General features: G+C 40.8%; 1 protein-coding gene across 1 annotated transcript; it reads right to left on the reverse strand.

Annotated features, from left to right (window-relative positions):
- Positions 1-1,591: 1,591 nt before the first annotated feature.
- Positions 1,592-3,528, reverse strand: LOC118791674 (transcriptional activator protein Pur-alpha-like). Its single transcript, XM_036549137.1, has one exon. It carries the CDS (start codon positions 3,477-3,479, stop codon positions 2,625-2,627), a length of 855 nt encoding a protein of 284 aa, XP_036405030.1. The 5' UTR covers positions 3,480-3,528; the 3' UTR covers positions 1,592-2,624.
- Positions 3,529-21,202: the final 17,674 nt, after the last annotated feature.

Here is a 21,202-nt window from a genome sequence, read left to right on the forward strand (position 1 = left end):
CAATGTACATATACGAACTAATTATTGAAACATTCAATAAACTTCTTCGTAAGTGGGAGACCACACAAGTTAATGGTTAAACAACTGACCAGGCACTGTTCCACAACCAAATACTTGTCTGTTTTTTTTTTTTCTTCCCTCTAGTGGTAAAATATTTTTACTGCCTTTCACTAAGGTGGGAGCCGCTCACTCTGAGTGAGCTTGAGAGGGACACGGCAACTTAGAGAACCGTTTCCTCCAGCTGCGGCCGGAGAGTTTTGGGCAAGACATTCTTTTAAGAGCCGAACTCGACAGGGACGTCACTGTGCTCATGAAGCTGACCCCACTGGAGACAGAGGTACAGAATTGTGGTCCTGTGCGGACCTCGCTCGAGTAGGCCAAATTCCTGTCGCCTCATATTTTTCTCGCATCTACGTTGAAAACCAAGACAGCGTGACCAGCTGTCTGCAGCATCTTCATCTGTGGCTTTCCAACATGATGCACAGCGCAGTCTCATACGGGAGCCCAGCTGGGGTGCTGGAGACCTGGAGGCACAGCTGCCCGGCACTGCGTTTCTCCTGTGTCTGTGTGGTAGCACTGCGCCTCCTCTAGGCTACACAAGTGCCTACCTGGGCTTTTACATCCTACTCTGTCTGCTGCCATACCCGGCACCCCTTAAAGGTTGAACAGTTTTGTTTCCCCCCCCCACCCTAAGTTCAGTAAAGGCCTCATGTCCTCTTAAAGAGAAAAAAATGTGGGATTCAGCCTCATGCTTTCAAATATTAATATTATATTTAATTGATATACATATATTGCCACCATTGGCACGTACAATATTGCACACATTAATAAAATGTAGCACTGAAAGAGACCCTTGTGATCTAAATGTTTAAAGTGAGCATTAATGTGGAGAACCGTTGGAAAAAAAAAAAAGAACAACTAAAAAACACAAGACATGGTAGTTACCCTATTTGGGTCTTTAGCAACTTTACAAATCACACATACGGTCCTAGCCACTGGTATACGTACAGGAAACATCACAATAGGCTATATAGACGTTCATTTTCATTTTCTCTGGACCCAGACAACTGCATACCCTTATCACTCACACTGTGCGTCGGTGCGTCAAGTGTAGGCCTTCATAACATCCATGTTTACATGAAGGTTATTTCTTGGAAAGCATATGAAAAATCGGGAAATAATTTTACCGTTTTTCATGGACAAAACGAAAATAAAACAAACAAAAAAAAAACAATAAAAACAAAACAGAACAGCTTGTCTTTCTTTGGGTTGTTGAACATCCAGTAAACACCGTCCGCCCCAAGTTGTGCGGGTGGCGAACGAGGTAGGACCCAAACAAAAACAAACAGCGATCCAAAGCGTCAAACCAGCATGTAAACGTGCAAACGGTGTAAGGCACCAGGTCGTTTGAAGAGGATGCTCCGTACAGCTCAACATGCAGCGGCTGCGTTCTCGGTGCTACTGTAAACTTTCGTCGGTGCACCTTTCCTTGCCTTTCCTTTGACGGATTTTTAATTTAATTACCCACAAAAAACGTGGGCGTTTAATTACGATTAAAATACATCTGATTCACAAAATCATATAATTTCTATTTTTTTTTTAAGTTAGCACTTCCCGTCAAACCATTTTCCCAAAAAAAAATAAAATGCCAATGGACCTCATCCTACAGGGTTCAATATCGATAAGATTAACAGTTATAATAATTATAACAACAACGCGTAGGTGATGGTGCTCCAGCCTCGACATTGCTGCATGTTGTCACTGTCTTGCAACAAAACAACAAACACGTTTGTACACATATCATGACGAGCTGACACAAAGGTATACCGTACCCCTCTCCCTCTATGACATTTTCGTCTATAACAAAGGCAAACAAATAAAAAAACAACAAATAGAATGGAGAAATTAATCTTAAAAGCCTGTTTAAATGTACTAATTTCGACACGTACGGTTCACTGACCAGTTGAATGTGTGTAGGGATCTGATGCAATGCATATTGTCATACATAGCACTTTAGTTAATTTGTCTATGTACCTTGAACTCCACAGACGGCTGCATAACATTTAAACAAAACTCGGACAGCATGCCTAGCCCTCATATATATATTCTATATACACGTCTCTACTCACAGCTAAATAGGGTGGCAAGTATCGTATGATCACCTCTTTTAAAAAGGTTTGACGTTTTGGTTAAAAAAGGTGTTCCAAAATATCTGCTTTGTGCTGAATTCGAATGTTAGCTCACACGAAAAGGACTTGTTTTCTCATATATCGCGGCAATATTTCAATTTGAACATTGCACCAATTTTAATACCTTGAACGCGTATAAAAGTTCTTGGTTAATTAGGGAAATAAACACTCCTTTCTTTATCATTTTAATCAAGTAGGAAACAGTTCATATATAATGTTATTACTTGGTTTTAGCAGCTGCTTACTGTTTAATGGTGGATAAGTAGGTAAACATCCAGCGATGAGTGACATCAAGTCATAACTGTAAGTCCGTGAGGGATTCGTGGGTGGTGCTCCCTTGGAGTTAAACAGTTACAGTTAAATTCTATGTTTCTTTCTGTTTACAGTAACATTTTTTTAATTATAACTTTTTTTGCACGATCTCCTTTGCCGTTATCAATCCTCCTCTCCGTCGTCGCCGTGCATCTGCTCTTGCTGCAGATCGCATACCCTCCTCTCTCTCTGCCTCTCCTGGATTTTTTTCATTTCATCCGCGTATTTACAGAAGGTACTCCCGAATTTGGACCAAACTTTGTACGGTACCGTGATGGAGTTGCGGTACGTCGGCTTCACCTCGCTGACCCTCATGAAGACCCCGTACTTATTCGAACCCACGTCGAAGAAGAAACGCTTGTTGTCCACAGTCAATGATGTGCCCTCCGGTAACTCTGCGGGCTCGTCCTCCACTCCGTAGTCGTCGATGAGTTTGGCCAAAGCGTCACGAAACTCGATTAGTCCCTGCGCAGGAAGAGCGATGGTCTGGCCTTGCGTGGATCCCAGTCCGGGCCCCCGGTTTACGGTCTGCCGAATCCTCAGAAACCGGCCTCTCTGGTTCTCTTTCAGATCCATGTAGTACTTCCGATTCTCTCGCACAAGGAACTCGCTCTTTAGCGCTCGCCGGGGTTCGTCCTGCGCGATGTCCGGATTGGTAGGCCCTAACTGGGCATAATGTTCGATGAAGTCCCCCAGGTAATCTCGGAACTCCACAGCCACGGACATGGAGAGAGTGAGGCGGCTCTTATTTCCTCCGGCCCCGACCTCGGCTATCTTCAGGAAGCGGCCCTTTGCGTTCTGCTTAACGTCCAGGTAGAAACGTTTGTTCTGAATGTCAACCCGTTTGGAGGCGAGCTCTTGGGTCTCATGCTGCAGTCCGGAAGCCGCACCCGCCCCTCCTGTCACTGGGTGTAAGGAACCGGCGCCCGGGCCTGTGACTGCTCCTCCCTGCTCACTTCCACTGTCTCTGTCCGCCATGATGCGTCCTGCCCGCCTGCCTGCCTTCTCTCCCTCTGCCTGTTGTAAGCAAACCTACTGCCAGCCAGCCACGCCGCCGTTCTCGCGAGATCTGCAGAACAGACGCAAGAGGAAAGACAGAACTTGAGGGTGTCTCACCTGCTGTCTGCAAGGCCACGAAAACCGATCGGCCGAATGCGTGGAGGTTACTCGAAGTGTATGTAACCTACAACTACGCATAATTTACCATCATAAAAACTGACAGATAATAAGAAAAAATGCATATCGATTTACATCGGCATATACCGATTCATGTAGTCTGACACATGAATTATTACTTTTTGTTTTCTTAAAATTACGTTTGTTTCTCCTAAATCTTGCATCCTAATTTTTTTTAAGCAAAAATGCAAGCTTCTTGGATCAATATTTTAATGATACACCTCCTACTGGCATCGTTGTTGTGACTGACAACAACATCATCATGATGACACAATCAAACAAATAATAATAATAATAATAATAATAAATTTATATTATTTTAAACTTCACCTTTAGTTGTTGCCGATATTGAGTACGAATAACGCGTCCAGGTCCGTTCCCTTCAGACAAGTAATTTGTTTTATAATAGCCATGTTCATTACCTCTGTTATGGCTAACTAGCCTATGATCATTTGTGTTTCTGTTATATTGTATTTATAGAAACCTGCTAAAATGTCTTAAGTCTGAAACATCGCACTTCAGTACCGCTTCTCTAAAGATGAATAAGGATGTCGCATCGTGCGATAAAAGTCGCCTGTACGCTGCTGAGGAATTGTCTTCTTGCAAATTAATTCCGACAAATTCAGTATCACAATAGCTAGATACATTGTAAGACAAAACTGTAGTCTGCACGATGCATGTAGCTATCAGCCTACGGTTAAATTGTTTAGGTCCAATTCAACCGAAAAAAACGGGTTGTATGGCAAAATAAAGCAAAAGACATATTTAATATACTAATGCGACATTTTCCTTGATTTCAGTACCCACCGACATAAAAAAATGAGAGAGAGCTGCCGAGGTATGCCCTCTCGTCTTTTCGCACCTGCTGATCACCTCCTATTAACTCAGTCATAGGCTATAATACGTCAGCGTGCGTGGGAGGATATATAGGCTCCAAAATGCAGTGATGTTCGATATTAATTTAATGAAATGTGAGATGATGTTTTTCCACCTTTGTTCGTATGCGACGGGTGAAGGCCTAGTAGATGTGGCAGCCCTGAAGTCCTTGTGGTGGTAATGTTATATACCTTTTTACAACCATTGAAAAGACAATGAATTGTAGTTACGTATGCCGTCCATTCTGCGACCATAGTACAATTGAACGACTCCCTTCATTAAACTTTTCCTAAACACTGACAAGCCAGAAGAGGGTAGTTAAATACCCTGTTTTTTTATTTTGAGTCATACAACTATTTGTGTTTTTTTCAGATATTGCAGATATCTGAAATTTATTTCTCTATAGGCCTATTTATTGCAGATATTGGACCCCCATTTAATCTGTTAAATTACGTTTTCTAGTGAATTAGTTTTCTTTTAAAATTACTATGCAAAATATAGTATTTAAGTTATTTTTGCACTTTTTAAAGCCTGTCAATACTTTAACAAGTACAAAAAGAAAAGAAAAACCGAGCGAGCGGTACAGTGTCAAAATAGTGTTTCCAATAAGCATGAACGTTGTACTTTGTCAAACATTATGGGTTTTTACATATAGCCCATACTGAGCAGCAACTACTGACAAAGTACCGAAATGCTTTTTGTTTTGCAGTATTCAATATACACGTGCAGGAACATTTGTATATGATTATATAAATCTGCTCGGACACGAATCTGACTGACTTCATTAAGTTACCCAGATAATCCCGCCCGCAAACCTGAAGATAAATCTACGATTGATGTAGCTCTTCTTTGAATAAATACAACTGGGATGTTTTACAGGAGACGTTTTTGATGATAATTTTCTAATGCTTAACGAACTGCAAGTATTTTTAAAAGATAAAATACTATTACCCCATTTCCGATTTGTATATAAGAGAACTTTTTTTTTGGTTGTGAAAATGTTATTAAATGAATTAACTAACTTGGTACATTTAAACTGACATTTGCGTTGTGAATCGCTTAGGTTTTTAGAGTTAATGTTTAGTTTTCAAAATGCTTGACTGTAAGATCCGGTCTTTTATTTAATTACATTTCTAATTTTATTATGCTTGGTTCAGTAACGAGGCACTTGATATACAAAGCCTTTATTGTTTGCTCTGTAGTTTGGAAGATGTTTCACATTGATTCCCCCATGAAAAATGAGAAAAACCGTCTTTCACAGCGGCGGGAAGGCCTGTATAGAGTTTGCGATCAGATCTCAGCAGGTTTATGTGAGTAGACAGTGTTGCTCTGTGTGGGGATCTATACAGTTTTGGAAGCCCAACAAATTGTTTGGGTACGTCAGCTTATTACTTTTTTTCTGGGTCCGGAAAAGTGACATGTTTTTCTCAAAACAGGACGGTATCAGGATGTAACTGAAAAGCGCGTCAAATTGCAGAAGTAATATTAACCGTTACTTGTACATAGATAGGATAAATTGTTAAAATTGAGTTCTTTTTTCAAACCAGTAAGGAAACAATAATTTGCAGTTGAATATTATTATACCAAGGATTTAAGAATTTAATATTATAATCATCACAAGTAAAAGCAGTAAATGCAAACATGAATTGATGTGTTATGCATCATAAATCGTCTTGGATGACACCTTCTTCTAATTAATTTATTTTTATTATTATTATTATTATTATTATTATTATTATTGTGATTTACTAGGTTGCTTAATAATCGGTTTCTGGCAATGTGCAACACACTCAAACAACAACAAAGTATCAAAATAAATCCAACTTCAAATAATATATTATATTTTATAATTCATTTGCTTTCCTTTTGACTTGCGTTGGAACTTAATTGCAATTAGCAACTGGGGCTGGAAATATGAAACAGTCTAAGGAAACAAGCGTCAGTAATACATCCGTATTCAGGTTCACATAAGTAATTCACGTATCTATTTTTGAATTTGTAGTAGATAACAAAATAAAGGAAGGGATTAGTTACCAATTAATTTGTTTATATTATTATAACAAAACATCAACCCATTAAAACTTAGTATGAATAATTATCTTGTGATTATTGATTATCCTGCATAAAAATAGACTTGACCAATACAGACATTAATAAGAAATATTTCTTATTTAATTTCTCTGGACCTTTAGATTCTGTCTGATTTCACCTCATTTCTCTTTCCATTGTGCTTAAAATACAACTGTAGTAATTATCTTAAAATATATTGTAATCACGATGTCATTTTTATCGTTTTTGATAAATCTGTACCATTACAGCGAAGTCGTCGTAGGTCTATTCGTGACGAAACGCATTCCATCGCAAGATACTTGAACTCGATCGAAATTCATTTATAAATTAAATGGTTTCGTTCCCGATGTATGCGAATGATTGAATGAATGAATGAATTCAGTAGCCTACTTAATTCGAGAAGTAAAGGTTTTAATTTAAGTTTGAAATTTTCACTCCATAGCCTATAATTTTGGAAACTGGCGGAATGAAGCGCGTCTTTTGAGGTGCCGGATATAATAAGTAACCTTCCATCAACGCCCAAGTGGCTAGTCCTCTCTCGTTCCCCGAAACATTTTTGCCCAACATTCATCAATGCAGAATATATTTACGCCTGAATTTTCACGACGCCATGCGAAATATTGTGCATAATCTTTCACAACACGTTCCGAGGAGCACGGCACATTGACCACATTTAAACTATTTTTACAAGTCGAATCATCCGCACCTTTTATTTCTGTCTGCACACTACTTTAAATCATTATTCACAAAATCCGCATAACCATCCATTGTAACCACAAATCACTCAACTGAGACAGCAACAGATTAACTGCTACCCTAATGGTTATTACTTGATTTCAAAATTTCAAAATTTAACATATTTGAAGTTTAAAAAACAACCAATACGCATCTTTGAAGTTTCCCTACGCAGTTGCGTGTGTTATGGGTATAAAGCACATACATGCTTATCTGAATGACAACTCAAGGATCTCCCACGTGCGAGCGTCGCGTCGGCGTTTCCCGACACCCTTTCCGCTCACCCGAATGCATACCTGAGCTTTCTAGGCCCATACATAGACTTCTCTCAGTCCCTCGGCCTTTGCGGTGCGCACAGAGGCCTTCAGCACCTTTGTGAATGTAGTTTCATTAGCTATAAATATGGCCCACATAACCATATGTCATACGCTGGCTAAAACTATTGTATTTTTATGAAAAATGTGTATATATATATATATATATGGAAAACAAAATCTGTTTTTAAAGCATCAGCAGGCCGTATCAGTCTCGACTGGCTGAAAAATGCGAAGCTCGTTCTCTCACTGGGCGCACGGATAAACATATGGTATATATGTGAACAAAAGACATATACAGCACTATCCAAATAGTTGATTTTAAGCGCTTGATTCCACTTAAGTCGTGTTTCAAATATAGACTCCTCGTCCGAGAGAAAATTGTGTTTTAATTTGAATTCATTTTTAAATTATTTTTACGGTTCATAGGTACGTTAATTCACGAATAACGTATTAATCTGCACAGTTTTATCAACTTTGTTAAACAAGCAGCGCAGCTGTTTATCTGTCTATCGGGTTAAATTATTCAAAATGTGAGGGGCATAGGTGAAGCAACGTCCTTCCATTCTCTTCTCTTTTTGTGGGAAAATGCGATCGAAGTATTTTGTTATGCATTATGTATACTTACGGGTATACATAAAACGAGTTTGTGTGGAAGTTGTATACAAGTTGAGCAAAACGACATGTGAAATCGAAAATAAGGGCGAAGATAAATCTTGTCACTTTAGAAAAAGTGTGTGTCAGTGGCTGCCAGTGAGCTGCGTAGGAAAAAAAACGATTCAACCTGTTTTTCGTGATACATTCAATAAATTTATCATTTATTATTTAAGAAGCTGCCGTCACTACCCATTTAATTTTTTACTTAATTGTTTCTAATGTAGGGTGCATTGCCTTTTGTACCCTTCACATTAACGGCTTTTAAGAATACAAAGAGTTCACGCGCTCAAGTTCAACAAAGAGACCTGAGATCTGTTTTAACATAAATGCAAACGTTTAACTTTTTTTTTTCGTGGAATCATCCGCTCATACTTTCTCTATAATTGCATCGGCATACTTGTCTGCATAAGGAGGCAAGGCATTCTGTTTGTCTGTGTGTGTGGGCGGGGGGTGCTCCAAAAAAGAGTACGATGTAGCCTACATATAACCGAATTTTCATGAAAAATGGCATATGCAAGGAAATGTCCACCGGCCACTCCCCGGTATCCCCGTGGCAGCTGGGGGGGGGGGGGGGGGTCAGCAGTCAAGCTGTCTGCAAGTTCACTGTTCCACACTTTACATTAATATTCTACAAAGATAGGTAGCACTTCTAAATTTACTTTTGTGATCTAAACCGAATATTTATAGGGGATATTGTTTTTACAACACGCAGGTGAATTTCATTAATTTTAGATCAAATTGCTTACGGAGTTTAATAACGGCAAGAGATAAAAATTACTAATAAGTACGTGTTTCTTTTTTAAACGGAGCCAAAAACAATAAATAACGAGCGTCTGGATATGCAAAGCTTACCCGCTATATCTGCCGGTAGAGCGCTACTGAGCTGCTGCGCTGCTCGTCGCAGACAGACACGACTGCAGATGGTAGAGGTGAAGTATGCGAGCCGGGGAGGCCTTCTCTGGCGCTGACGCGGCGTAGCTTCAAGGATCCGCCGGCTCACAAGATGGAACGGAACGGTGAGCGGTGGCATGGAGACGGGAGCACGCACGGCCTCAACGCCGCACGCTTGCTCTCTGATGTCAGCGCGTTTGCTTCGTGGGAATTGCTGCAGTCCTGCGCCTCGCGCCGTGGCTCTCGGGGTACTGCAGCCTTTAATGTGAACTGAATTCCTGAAGCAGAAGGACTGATTTTTTTTTTTTAGCCAGCATTCCTTCATTTGCACGTCTACATTAAACGATATCTGACGTTTCAACGGTGATCTAGAAATGAACCTTCGCTGGCGGTTTTGCATTTGGATTTCCACGCGCTTGCGGTTGCCACAGCCGACTGTGTAACGTGACCAACGACATTTAGTGAGTTGGTTCCGTTATTTATCTAGACCTTTCGAACTGAGTACCAACATTTATTTGCTAAGTTTTTACAGTGGGAATACTGAGTTTCATGGTGCTCTGTGCCACTATTACTTTATTACTTTTTTCTGTGGTTAGAGAGGTAAACTCGTAACATGAACTAAATCTATAACATCTAAAATAAAGTATGTATATATAATGTAACTTTGCAAAATAAACGTATTAAGAACTCTTTAAGACAGAATATGTAAAGTTGACCAACGTCATCAAAGTTGGTAGCATTTCCAAAAGCAGCCCCATTTCATTCTTGGGCGGGTGCAAGGTGAAAAAAAAATTTGATCCCGGTTTTGTGGTCAGTTAAAGAGTACCAGTAAAACTTTGCCATATTATCAACCAAAATGTACAGTACTATACGCTCTTTCTTTTGAGAGCTGGGAAAACACTATTATAAGCATTATTAGCTAAACAGAAGCACTGTGTGCTGCTCAGCGGCAACTGATAATTCACCGGTTCTTCTCAATGGCTCTCACAAGTAAATACATTTCTTTAGCTTTCTTCTTTGCCAGATGTCAAATAATGATCACAAATGTGCTTCAGGATGGCTCATTATTCTGTTTGCCGGATTGAAATGTTGTAATTTTATTCAATTACGTAATTCCACTTGTGAAATCTATTAAAGGGTTATTAAATGTACGCATTTACAATGTCCATTTGTCCCTCTCTCTCTGCATGATTACGGAATGCTCATATGTTGTTTTAAAGTCATCCAACTAATGTGAAATGATGTTGCGTTCTGATAGGCGAAGAATTTAGGTGGTTGAATAGGACTTCCTCTGCCTCTGGATACTTGCTCGAATTCTTCTCATTGACAGTTACCGACTCAGTATGAACACTGGTCACCGATCACTCTGATTTTTTTTATTTTGGTGCATGCAAGCTATCCGATTGTCTTTCTCGTGTTGACGACGGTATCTCTGCCATGCAATTTTTTGAAAGGAAAGCGATTACAGTTATAGCCCAATATAGTAAATAATGAGAAAACGAAGTTAAACATTTCCAGTGGAGCGGCTGTGTCGGCTTGTCAGATCTCTAAAGTCTTGTGATTGCTTCTTGAACCACAGTCGATGGTGTACCTGTGAACTATAATTGCAAGGAAACGCAAAATGCGGAGGTACCAACGTGCGTTGAACAAATACACGTTGCGCATTGATACGACCCTAATTATGGTCATATTTAATTCCTACTTTAAACTTCATTGCTGGATAACATATGAAAACATATAGTGGAACTGGAAAATGTCCTTCCTCGGTTGAATTTGAGTGCTGAGATAGAGGAATATTTCCATTCAATCATTCTTCTCATTCCGTAATGTGTAGGCGGGCCTAGATGATGACAATTGGGATAGCCTCCTTTTTCTAACTGTTTTCCGAATTGTCGCCGTGTCGCAGTTTTTACAACAATATTCACAAGATTCTTTGGAAGAGACCTCCGTCATTGGACATACCTACCGCCCCTGGGGATGACCAGCACCAAGGTTCAGGACCATGGACAGGTACCGCCATGCACGAAACAAGAACGACAAGCCAACTTGTGGTGACCTATGGCGGTGGGTACACAGAACAGGCCGTGTTGGTATCGCGCGCTGAACGCAACATTGGAACGGGTGCAAATGAGAATTTTGGTCTCCACTAACCTCTGAATTTGTGGACTCTTATACTCATCGCGAGCTTCTTGTGCAGTCAGATCCAAAATTGGCTTGGTAAGACTAAATTGACCTTATCATGTAAGTGGTATATAGAGGAATGAATGGCTAAGTCTATTTAAATGGACTGAATGAAATGATTGATACAAAATCATTAAATTATTTCATTCTCAGTTAATGAAAAAAGAGGCAAACGGAGCGCGTGAAACTGATTCAGGCAATTTTCACAATGTGCATGTGCTGGCATACTGCATATCATGAACAATAGTAAACAGATGTAAATAATTTGAATCATACAGAACTCACCGAGAGCGGAGAGTTTTTTTTTAATCCACTGGAGACAATATTATCGTCTAAGAGATATGAGATATATCCGGAAATATCAAGTAGTGTTAATAAATAGTATTGTTTTCCATTGATGCTATTTTTTGAGACTTATAAATTACAGTACCACGAAAAAAGAATTTAGAGGTCGGCGTGTCTAAGGACGCACCAAGAAATCTGTCCTTTAATGTCAAGTAGATTTGCAGCAGAGTTCTGCCAACAACCATGAATTTCTTGTGTGACTTCGACAACATATTCATCCATATTCAGAATTAGATGCATATTCTTAATTAAACCTGTTCAGCTCAAAAAAGTAACGATGCGTTCTGTTTTTACGCTCCGCGTACAGGCCATGTCCTACTTTAATGAATCTGGAGATCTAACACTTCAGTGTACCTTCAGAATGTTTTGTTTCTCCTAAATGTAAAGAAAAATACACACAACACATTTAGGACACTTTGGGAAGGCACCCTTAGCTGCGTTTTTCCAAAATGTATGGCAATTGTGTCGCTCTTGAACTTTCTGCATGCACGATGGTTGATAAACTGCGGCACTGTTTATGCCTTTCTGACGGTAGATGTCGCCCTTAGTGAATTTTTGTCAGCTTTCCTGCAACGTACCGACGCGTTCTCACCGCATTCATAATGCATTATAGATGCACACACAATACTGACCATATTTACTCGATATCTGTGTCAACCGTAATACATCGCAGTGATGTCGACTAATTCCAGCTCAAGATATGTTCAGATTTCGCCTTTGAACTGACATAAAACAGTGGGGTCTCTCATATTGTAAACCAATCAGCTTTTACATGTCAACTCGTAGACTACATATTTCACGAGAATCCTCTGTAGAACAATGTCATGCAGCGTTGACGGTTTGCCACATTTCGTTCAGTAACAGAGTAATGAATGTGACCTGAATTTAAGATGTGACTTCATGATGAAACGAGACACGAAACTCATTCAGAACTGAGGGTGGTGAATCGAAGCCTCTGTATATGGAAAAGCGTTAGTCATCCCGTGAGAAACCGCATTCGTCTGTGGGCTTCACAGTAACGGTTGTCGATGTTTTGTGTTTTCCTCAACTCATCTATAATAAAGCGATTTACGGCGGTTGGGACGCGTAATGGTCAGTATATTTACTGATTTGGTAAACCTAATTGATTTGTTTATTAATCAAATTGAAGTATTTAATAATCGCACCTGGCTAAGATTTCGGCGGTTTCGGTGACCTACAAGGTCTGTTAGTGCTAGTCGGACTGTCGCTCCGTTCATAACAAACCTGCTGTTTCTGAAAAGAAGTTCCAGCCGGTGATACTGCGTGAGGGCAGGTGATATTTGCTCACGGTAGTCGTTGCTGTATGTGGGGTGAAGGAGGGTCGAAGCAGCGGGGACGAGATGTTTTCAGCGGCGAAACACAATGTCATGTGCGGTCCTTTTGCTGGAAATATGAATCTTTTTTAAATCTCACCGGTGGACTACGAAACGGATCCTGCATGGCAGCATTTCGCAGCTTCTCTGTGCAGTGACTGTAGATCGTTTCCACTGAAGCACAGGACGCCCACCCGAGCAATGACATTCTCTGGGTAAAGAGACTAGCGGCGTCTTGCAGGAGCTATGGAATTAGAAGCGTCCAAAATGAATCTATAGAGTCCCTTCCCTTTTAGAAAGACTTTTGAACAGAATGCAGTGACTGGATTTTTAACCTAGCACCGTTACGCTGTTTCCGGTTCCTAGCTGGTGTTTCCCCATTGCAAACTGTATTGGAAAAGCAGCAGATCCCGATGGCATGGACACTTACGCAAGGTCTGCCGCTTTGCCGTGCTACTGGAGCCTATTTACAGTCTCCTACTTTAAGTCAGCTCCATCATCATCACCAAACAGCCCCGAGAGCACTGCAGCAACGCGACCAGCAATCCCGGAGCCAAACCAGGAGGCATGAGGCTTGATTCAGTACATTTCTCCATGCTGGTCATCGGGGTCTCTTTCGCCTGCTACTCCCCGAGTTTAAATTCCCTGCAGGACCAGGCTTACAAATCAACGGTTGTTATTGAAGGCAAGGTGCATTCGGTACCTGCGAATGTCTCCACGGAGCCGTACAGTGTGAATGTCAAAGTCTTGGACGTGTGGCCGTTGAACAGCGGGGGGTTGGAGCGAGAGCAGCTCGTCACCGTCGGGGAATTCGGCTCGGAGGCTCCGTGCACCAAAGTGATAAAGAACCACAGATATATATTTTTCATGGACCCAACCGACGAACCCTTGGTATTCAAGGCATCGTTTGCTCCCCTAGACACCAGTGGGAACAATCTAAAAAAAGATGTAGGGAGGATCTTGTGCGAAGACTGCGGTAAGTTTTATTCTCCATCCTCTTCTACTGTGGAAAAATCTGGCGATATTTTATTTTCCCATGGTAAACCTGTGCATGTACACTTAATTTTTAATTCAGTAGCTACACGACTTTACACGTCTTATAGCTGCGGATGAAAAACTGCATTGGCTCTCTCCTTTAAAAGTTACATTGTAAGATGTAACAGTTGGGTGCTCAATTTTTGGGGCGTCTCGGTAGCATTATTCAATTTAAGAACTGAATCATTCTGAGGTTTCTGTGATGTACCGGCCAACACACACACACACATACAGAGAGAGAGAGAGACCGACGCACGTTGCTTGAAAATACACATAAAATAAGCAAGTGTCATGTGGAGCAATACCATGAAGGCCATTTATGACTGTTCGTTATTTCACATATCTTTGGTTTTGGACAATAAACGACGCGTTGATGCAATAGGGCACTCGGGTGTTCTGCTATAAGCATATAGTTTTGCTGCAAGCCTAAACCATTTCAATTTATGATGTCTTTTTAGTCAGAAGTGGCTGATAATTGTATTCGTGCAAACGAGTTCTTTCGTATTTTCGTGCGCCAGAAATGTCTTATTCTTCGAGTCGTCTGGAACAAATGGCAAAACGATTGGCCTGATTTACCACAGCATACAAACAATCTTCAGGTTTTCTTAAGTGAAATGGTAGAGACAATTTTCTGGTCAATGTGAGGGTTGGCACTGGTTGTGCAGGCGGTGCTGATTTGCCCGCTCGTGACTGGGCCTTTTGAACTGGATGCCATATAGGCTCAATGTGACTCGCGCAATCAATCCGCACTCCCTCATCGGCGTCCCACGCGTTTGCTGGTTTATTCGTGTTACTGGAAAATGGAGAAAAAAAAGCACACTGCCAATAACAAGACGCCGTATGTTGTCCGGGTGTCAGGAGGCTGCCATTGTGGAGAGGGATAAATACACTCGTCTCATTTTAAAACATGCAGACGGGTCTTGATACCCAGCCTTGCAGTCATGACAGTGTTTATTTTCTTATACGAAGCAACTGGTAGAACGTTAACGGACAGAGCTCGTGCGCACGTTGTGGTGTATTGTGGGAAAGAACGTTTCTTTTATTCCGTTGCTCGATAGGCGATTTAAGGCTGGATACTCGCTTCGCTCTGCTATCTATACAACGCTTTGCATGTGGTGCTGTAGAAGAGGATGTCCTTATCTACTGGGCCAGCCTTTCCTAGCAGGTTCAAAGGGTCACACTTTCCCTTGTGCCTTTTTACGTACTGACAGCAATGGTAGCATCTGTAGATGAATTTAAAGGTGTCCGTTTAATTATTGTAGCCTGAAAACGATGCATATCATGTGCTATTTGTAATCAGAAGCAAAACTTCCAACAGTGAAGCACTGGATTCGTCTAGTGAGACCCATTCTATTGAAAAAATCTTTTTAAAACATTGAAGGCACGTTATATGTTTGTGACTGTCACCCCTAAACATAGAGCGTTATTTTGGTCGTATGTCTCACTGGGTGAAACAATGTGCAAAGTGGTTTTCCCTGTTTCCATGCGAGAGCTTTTCCCCAAAGAACAAAACAAAACAAAACGCAAAGATAGCTGCTGTTGTTGTTAGATGATGTTGCTGTTGTGCTGTTGCGAAGTACGCAAAATATAAAGCGATAGACCTTCGCATTCAAATCCAAGATTCTTTGTGAACTAAGTTATCTATGGACCTTTGCGTGCATTGTGACGTGGTGTGGGATATGAGGTAACTACCTGGATATTACAAGGGATATTTGCTCAATATAAACTTGCTCATGCAAGTGTGTTCGAGTATTAGGGCAATCGTGGTTACTCATTTTCGATGACTAACATGACTTTTTTAAAATGCCAGTTTTGATGAAACCATAAAACGACGTCACAGTCCATTTAACATCTGGCCGCCAGTTTTTTCTTAAGTTCACGGTTTGATCTTATCAGGGCAAATATCAAGGCACTGATGCTTTTTACAGTAATACACACATCATAGCACTTTACAACTTGAAGTTATTGAAAATTATAATACTTTTTTATTTCTATAACTTTGCTGCACATATTGATGGATTAAAGTAGATTTTAAAAGATGAATAACAATCTAAGGACATAGTTGTGGAACTGATGTAAACCTAAAAAAGGTCATAGTAATTTACTAATCATAAAAGAGGGTATGGTAAATAAAGAGGGTAAAACATCAGCTAAAAGGATGAAAACAAAAAATATCATATTCCATAACCTTATATTTGAAAATTACTATGCTCTTACAGTATAAAATGTGTTGAGGTAAGGAACTCCCAGATTAAGGGCCAAAGCACTGAGAGCCCTGCCTGCACATAGTGAAGACAAGTTTGAGCACAGTGAGTTAGTCAGTATTGGATATACAGAGACTCTGAGTAGGAACATAGCACTGTGACAAGTCACTTACATAACTTGGTACACAAGCACAGAGTGCTTTGGGTCAATGAAAGTAACCTGTACTGTGTGCAAGGCTGTACAGAAAGTCACTGAATTTTACACAGGGTAGTGTTAAAGCATTCCTTTTTCTACAGTTGTCTGCACCCTGGCAACTGAGTTCTGAACACTCAGTACTAGTTCCAGAACTGTCTGATCAGGCAGAAAACAATGGCATAGATAAGGCTGTGTCCTGGAAGGACATCATGGTCCCAAGTCATGCAATTTTCAAAACAGGTATGAAAACCATTTTCATATTGACATTTGCATGGGCTTAAAAAGAGAATGTGGGGTCAAGGAACACCCCCAGATCTATGACCTCAGATGGGCATGACTTCAGTTTGGTCAATGTTCAGTTTTTAAAAAAAGCATTCCCATCCAATGGTTAACCACAGCAACACAGAACCCTGAGGGATACCTTGTGTGATGGGGCTACATTGGAGATCTACTAAAGCTAATTTTGTATTATAAAAGTGTGTCTTAAACCAATGAAGAGCAATGTTACTTACGCCACAAGTAGTCTCCAGCTACCGGAATTACATAAAAAGAGCAAGAGCACCAGTGTCAGCAGACATGTGGAGAGATCATTAATAATGGTGACTAGAGCTCTAGCTGGCGTGGCATGAATTCCAGATTAAAGGAGTTCAAATAGGCAGTCAGATGCCACAGGTGCTGGAAGTTACAAAACGAGAGGTAAGTGACAGGTCTGTAGTTGTGTATCTGTGTCAAAACCTTGAGGACGAGAATAACAGCAATAGTGTGATGAACAGGTGAAACGGTGCCTGATGATACTGACTTACTGCTGATAGTGGCTCTGAGAGAGCGTGTAGCAGGGAAAAATACTTTCAGCTGGGGAAATCAGAATGCGCTTGATCGTCGTAGTTTTAGAACTGATGAATGTATTTAGCCTACTTAACCACCGTCAACGTTTGAAAAAAAACGGCCAGCAGCTACGATAAATAGCATAAAGCTGCTGGTCGATAACTTCTACGCAGACGATAAAGCGCGAGACACCTAACAGTCGGTTAAAATTCACTGGAACGCGCGATCATTTTAGTTCGTTGATGAGGCTTTCGAAATCTTGGGGTCTAGTTCACCAGCTTTAACTCCTTCCAGAAGTGAATGCACAGTTATTTCTTGAGAACAAACGTACATAAATGGGTTTGGCACTTTCAAATGTTAAAAATTAACCAATAAATTGCAAACCAGTAATAGAAATGCAGTAGCCTGTGTGTTCACGAAGAGCACAGTGCGCCCATGGTAGCTTGGCAGCTCTCCTTCTTAGATCTCATGGAAATTGGCTATGCAGTATATGGGTTATGCATTATAATGGCTGATAACAAGTTAATGCCCAGTTACAAATACATACGTTTTCTTTTCCATAAAACGCCCATAAACATTTCATAACTCGCGTCTAGGTCTGCAAAGCTTACCCGCGCGATGCCTGCCGGCAGCGGGCTGAGCAGCTGCGCCGCTCGTGGCACACAGACAAGACTACAGATGGGAGAGGCGAGCCGGGGAGGCCTTCTCTGGCGCTGACGCGGCGTAGCTTCAAGGATCCGCCGGCTCACAAGATGGAACGGAACGGTGTGCGGTGGCATGGAGACGGGAGCACGCACGGCCTCAACGCCGCACGCTTGCTCTCTGATGTCAGCGCGTTTGCTTCGTGGGAATTGCTGCAGTCCTGCGCCTCGCGCCGTGGCTCTCAGGGCACTGCAGCCTTTAATGTGAAGTTATTTTTTTTAACCTAAATGACTGTTGTGCCAAACATTCGGTCATTAATCCACACGCAGCCGACAACACTAGACGTCCCGATATTTAGGACTTTCCCAGAAAAATTAAATGCTCGCCTGCGGTTGTGCGGCCAGGTTTGCGCACGAGTGGGGTTGCTGCCGCAGAGTAGTCTGTTTAAAAATTAGTTGAGGGTGGGTTCGTATACATTATTTATGTTGCCCTTTACGTCTTTTTGCTATGTGTTTGAGAATAATTTCATCTGAGATTTCGAAAAATCTCGTGCCATGATTTTTTTTGTTTGTTTGTGAAGTCCCCAGGCTCCAGGGCACAATACATCAGATATACAAGAAAAAAAATATTTAGTTGTTTTGAATTTTACATCCGTTAAATGCCGTTTTGCTTTACCAAGTAGGAATATTATGGCCTGTTAGGAGACCATTATCACTGGTGAGAGGAACAGGCTATGTTATGTAATGTTTTCGTCAGAACGTGTTGAAGAAGGTATTGTCATATTGTGGCATTGATTGCTATACAACCCATTCATTTACTCGATTGCTTTAATTTCCCGCTTGTTTCATGCAACACACATATCCAGTGCAAAATATTGCCCCTCACGTTACTCAACACTGCAGCGTTATGGAAAAGAACGATTATTTCAGTTTAATAAAGTTTATCACGAAAAAAACGCACAGCATTGCACTTTACAGATGACGTTACTCTAGAAAGGACTCTGGAATCCCGCTGAGTTTTTTGATGGCGGTATAGCTGATTCACACAGTATGGCTCAGTTATTCTGAGCTCACCATAAAGGATTTAATACAGGTGCAACACAGGTGCATTATTCTGAGCTCACCATAAAGGATTTAATACAGGTGCAACACAGGTGCATTATTCTGAGCTCACCATAAAGGTTTTAATACAGGTGCATTATTCTCCAAAACCCTTCTTTATTCGTAAAAAGACGCCCTGGTCTAAGATTTCGTCAGGATGTTATCAGCCTGATACAGACTTATGCAAACACACGTTTTTTTTTTACCAGTAAAAATGTGTGTTTTTTCACGTCTACATACGTCTTTTGTTTGTTTTCATGGTCTTGAGTGAAAGGGTTGACATGGCGCAAGACTTGGTCCAGTTTGGTTCATTGTAAGTAAGTGGCTGAGCTTTTCAAAATGACCCTCCCATATGTCCAAGTATAGGCGCAGGAGCTGAGGAAGATCGGTGTATCATCTTTGATTTCATGACTATTTTTATTCCACAGTTTGTCATTGGGCCTAAATGAGAGACTCAGCTAAATCGATGAATGTATACTTCTACTGGAATGAAAACGTGAGAAATTTCAAAATTGTTCATAAATGATCATTTTAGTTGAATTGTCATACGTTTTCATTAGTTTCATTCACGAAATTGACAGAGTTGACAGAGTTTGCAAGATGCTAGGATTCAGGACCATGGACAGCAGTCCACCACACACTCTGCCAGAGAAGTGCGTCAAACAGGATTCAAGCTTACTCATCTATCGAGCGCTATCGACGCAACGTGAAAACCAATGCTTCAGACTTTAAGCCCCCACAGGCTTTTGATTGAATCTTGTCAGTCTGGTGCTCTGGACCCGTCGTTGTGGCTCGATCTGTTGTGATCATTTGTCTTCAATATACTCGGTTAACGAGTGTAGCCTAAAGAAGAACTGGTGAATGAGCGAGCGAATGAATGAATGAGTATTTCAATTAATTTTCACAGATGGGTGAATTCATTCATTAAAGTCCCATTCAAAAAGCACGCAGGTCTCAAGCAATAACAGATGGTGGTAATAACAGCGCGCGCTGTATGACCTATTCGTTTATTATCCACGTTATAAGACAATGGGAAGAACGTTTGGAGTATTGTCCGCGCTTTCTCCAGCAAAACACTGTCAAATGAGTGCAAATATCTGTAACTTACACAGAGCTCGCCTGGACTATTATTTATTCGACTCCGGATACCACGTTGTATTAGAAGGGGTACTGTATCATTTTTGGCCTGTATTTCGCCTCTTAATTGTCATCCAATAGTGTTGTATGTTGCTTAACGCTCGATCTTAGGGAACTTTAGGGTAAAGGTTACAAATCCAAGTACCAAAAAAAACGGCGGTATGGGAGTGCGTCTGACTTCTGAATGTACCGTTCTTAGCTATTTTATGCACGTATGCTATACTTTCGCTTTGTAATTCGCTCTGGATAAGCGTGCGTACTAAATTAATAAATATAAATGTAATATGTAAATGAACGGGATCCATCATAAGGCCTGGATTTTAAAGGCACATGAGCTAGCACTGATCCCTTCTATTAATATAAATATTACAATATTTATAATATTGTCTCATACGACCAGACTGTAAAAAAAATCTTTTCTAGATTAGAGATATTCAAATGAAAATGTATCTTGTTCAGATAGCCTGCCGTTTCCGGAGGTTATTCAACACTAGAACGTGCCTTCAGCACGCGTTTATTTCTCAGAATGGGGAGCAACGTCATAATACAGCATTGAAGGACACCAGGATAGGTAGCATAACCGACATTTTGTCAATATATATATATATATAGGCCTATATGTATAAGGAAAATGTGTCAGCCCTTGAACTTAATCGAGCATGTGCACATCAGTCAGTAAATCTCAACTGCGGCAGTGATTGCGCCTCTAACGGCAGATGTCGCCCTTTGTGAGTGTTTGGAATCTTTTCTGCAGTACATCGACGCGTTGTCACCGCATTCATAATACACATAGATAGATGCACACAATTCTGACAGTGTTTACTTGGCATCTTCGCTGGAGCACCAGTCATAATTATTGCGACTACGGCGATTCATCTGTTAAAAAATATGTGTGGACATATTTTTTGTAAATCTGCCTGAAGCACTGAAAATAATTAAATAACTCTCCTGAGCGTTTGTACGGTCATGTATTAATCTGGAGT

Source organism: Megalops cyprinoides, chromosome 16, assembly GCF_013368585.1.
Source record: "Megalops cyprinoides isolate fMegCyp1 chromosome 16, fMegCyp1.pri, whole genome shotgun sequence".
NCBI lineage: Eukaryota > Metazoa > Chordata > Actinopteri > Elopiformes > Megalopidae > Megalops > Megalops cyprinoides.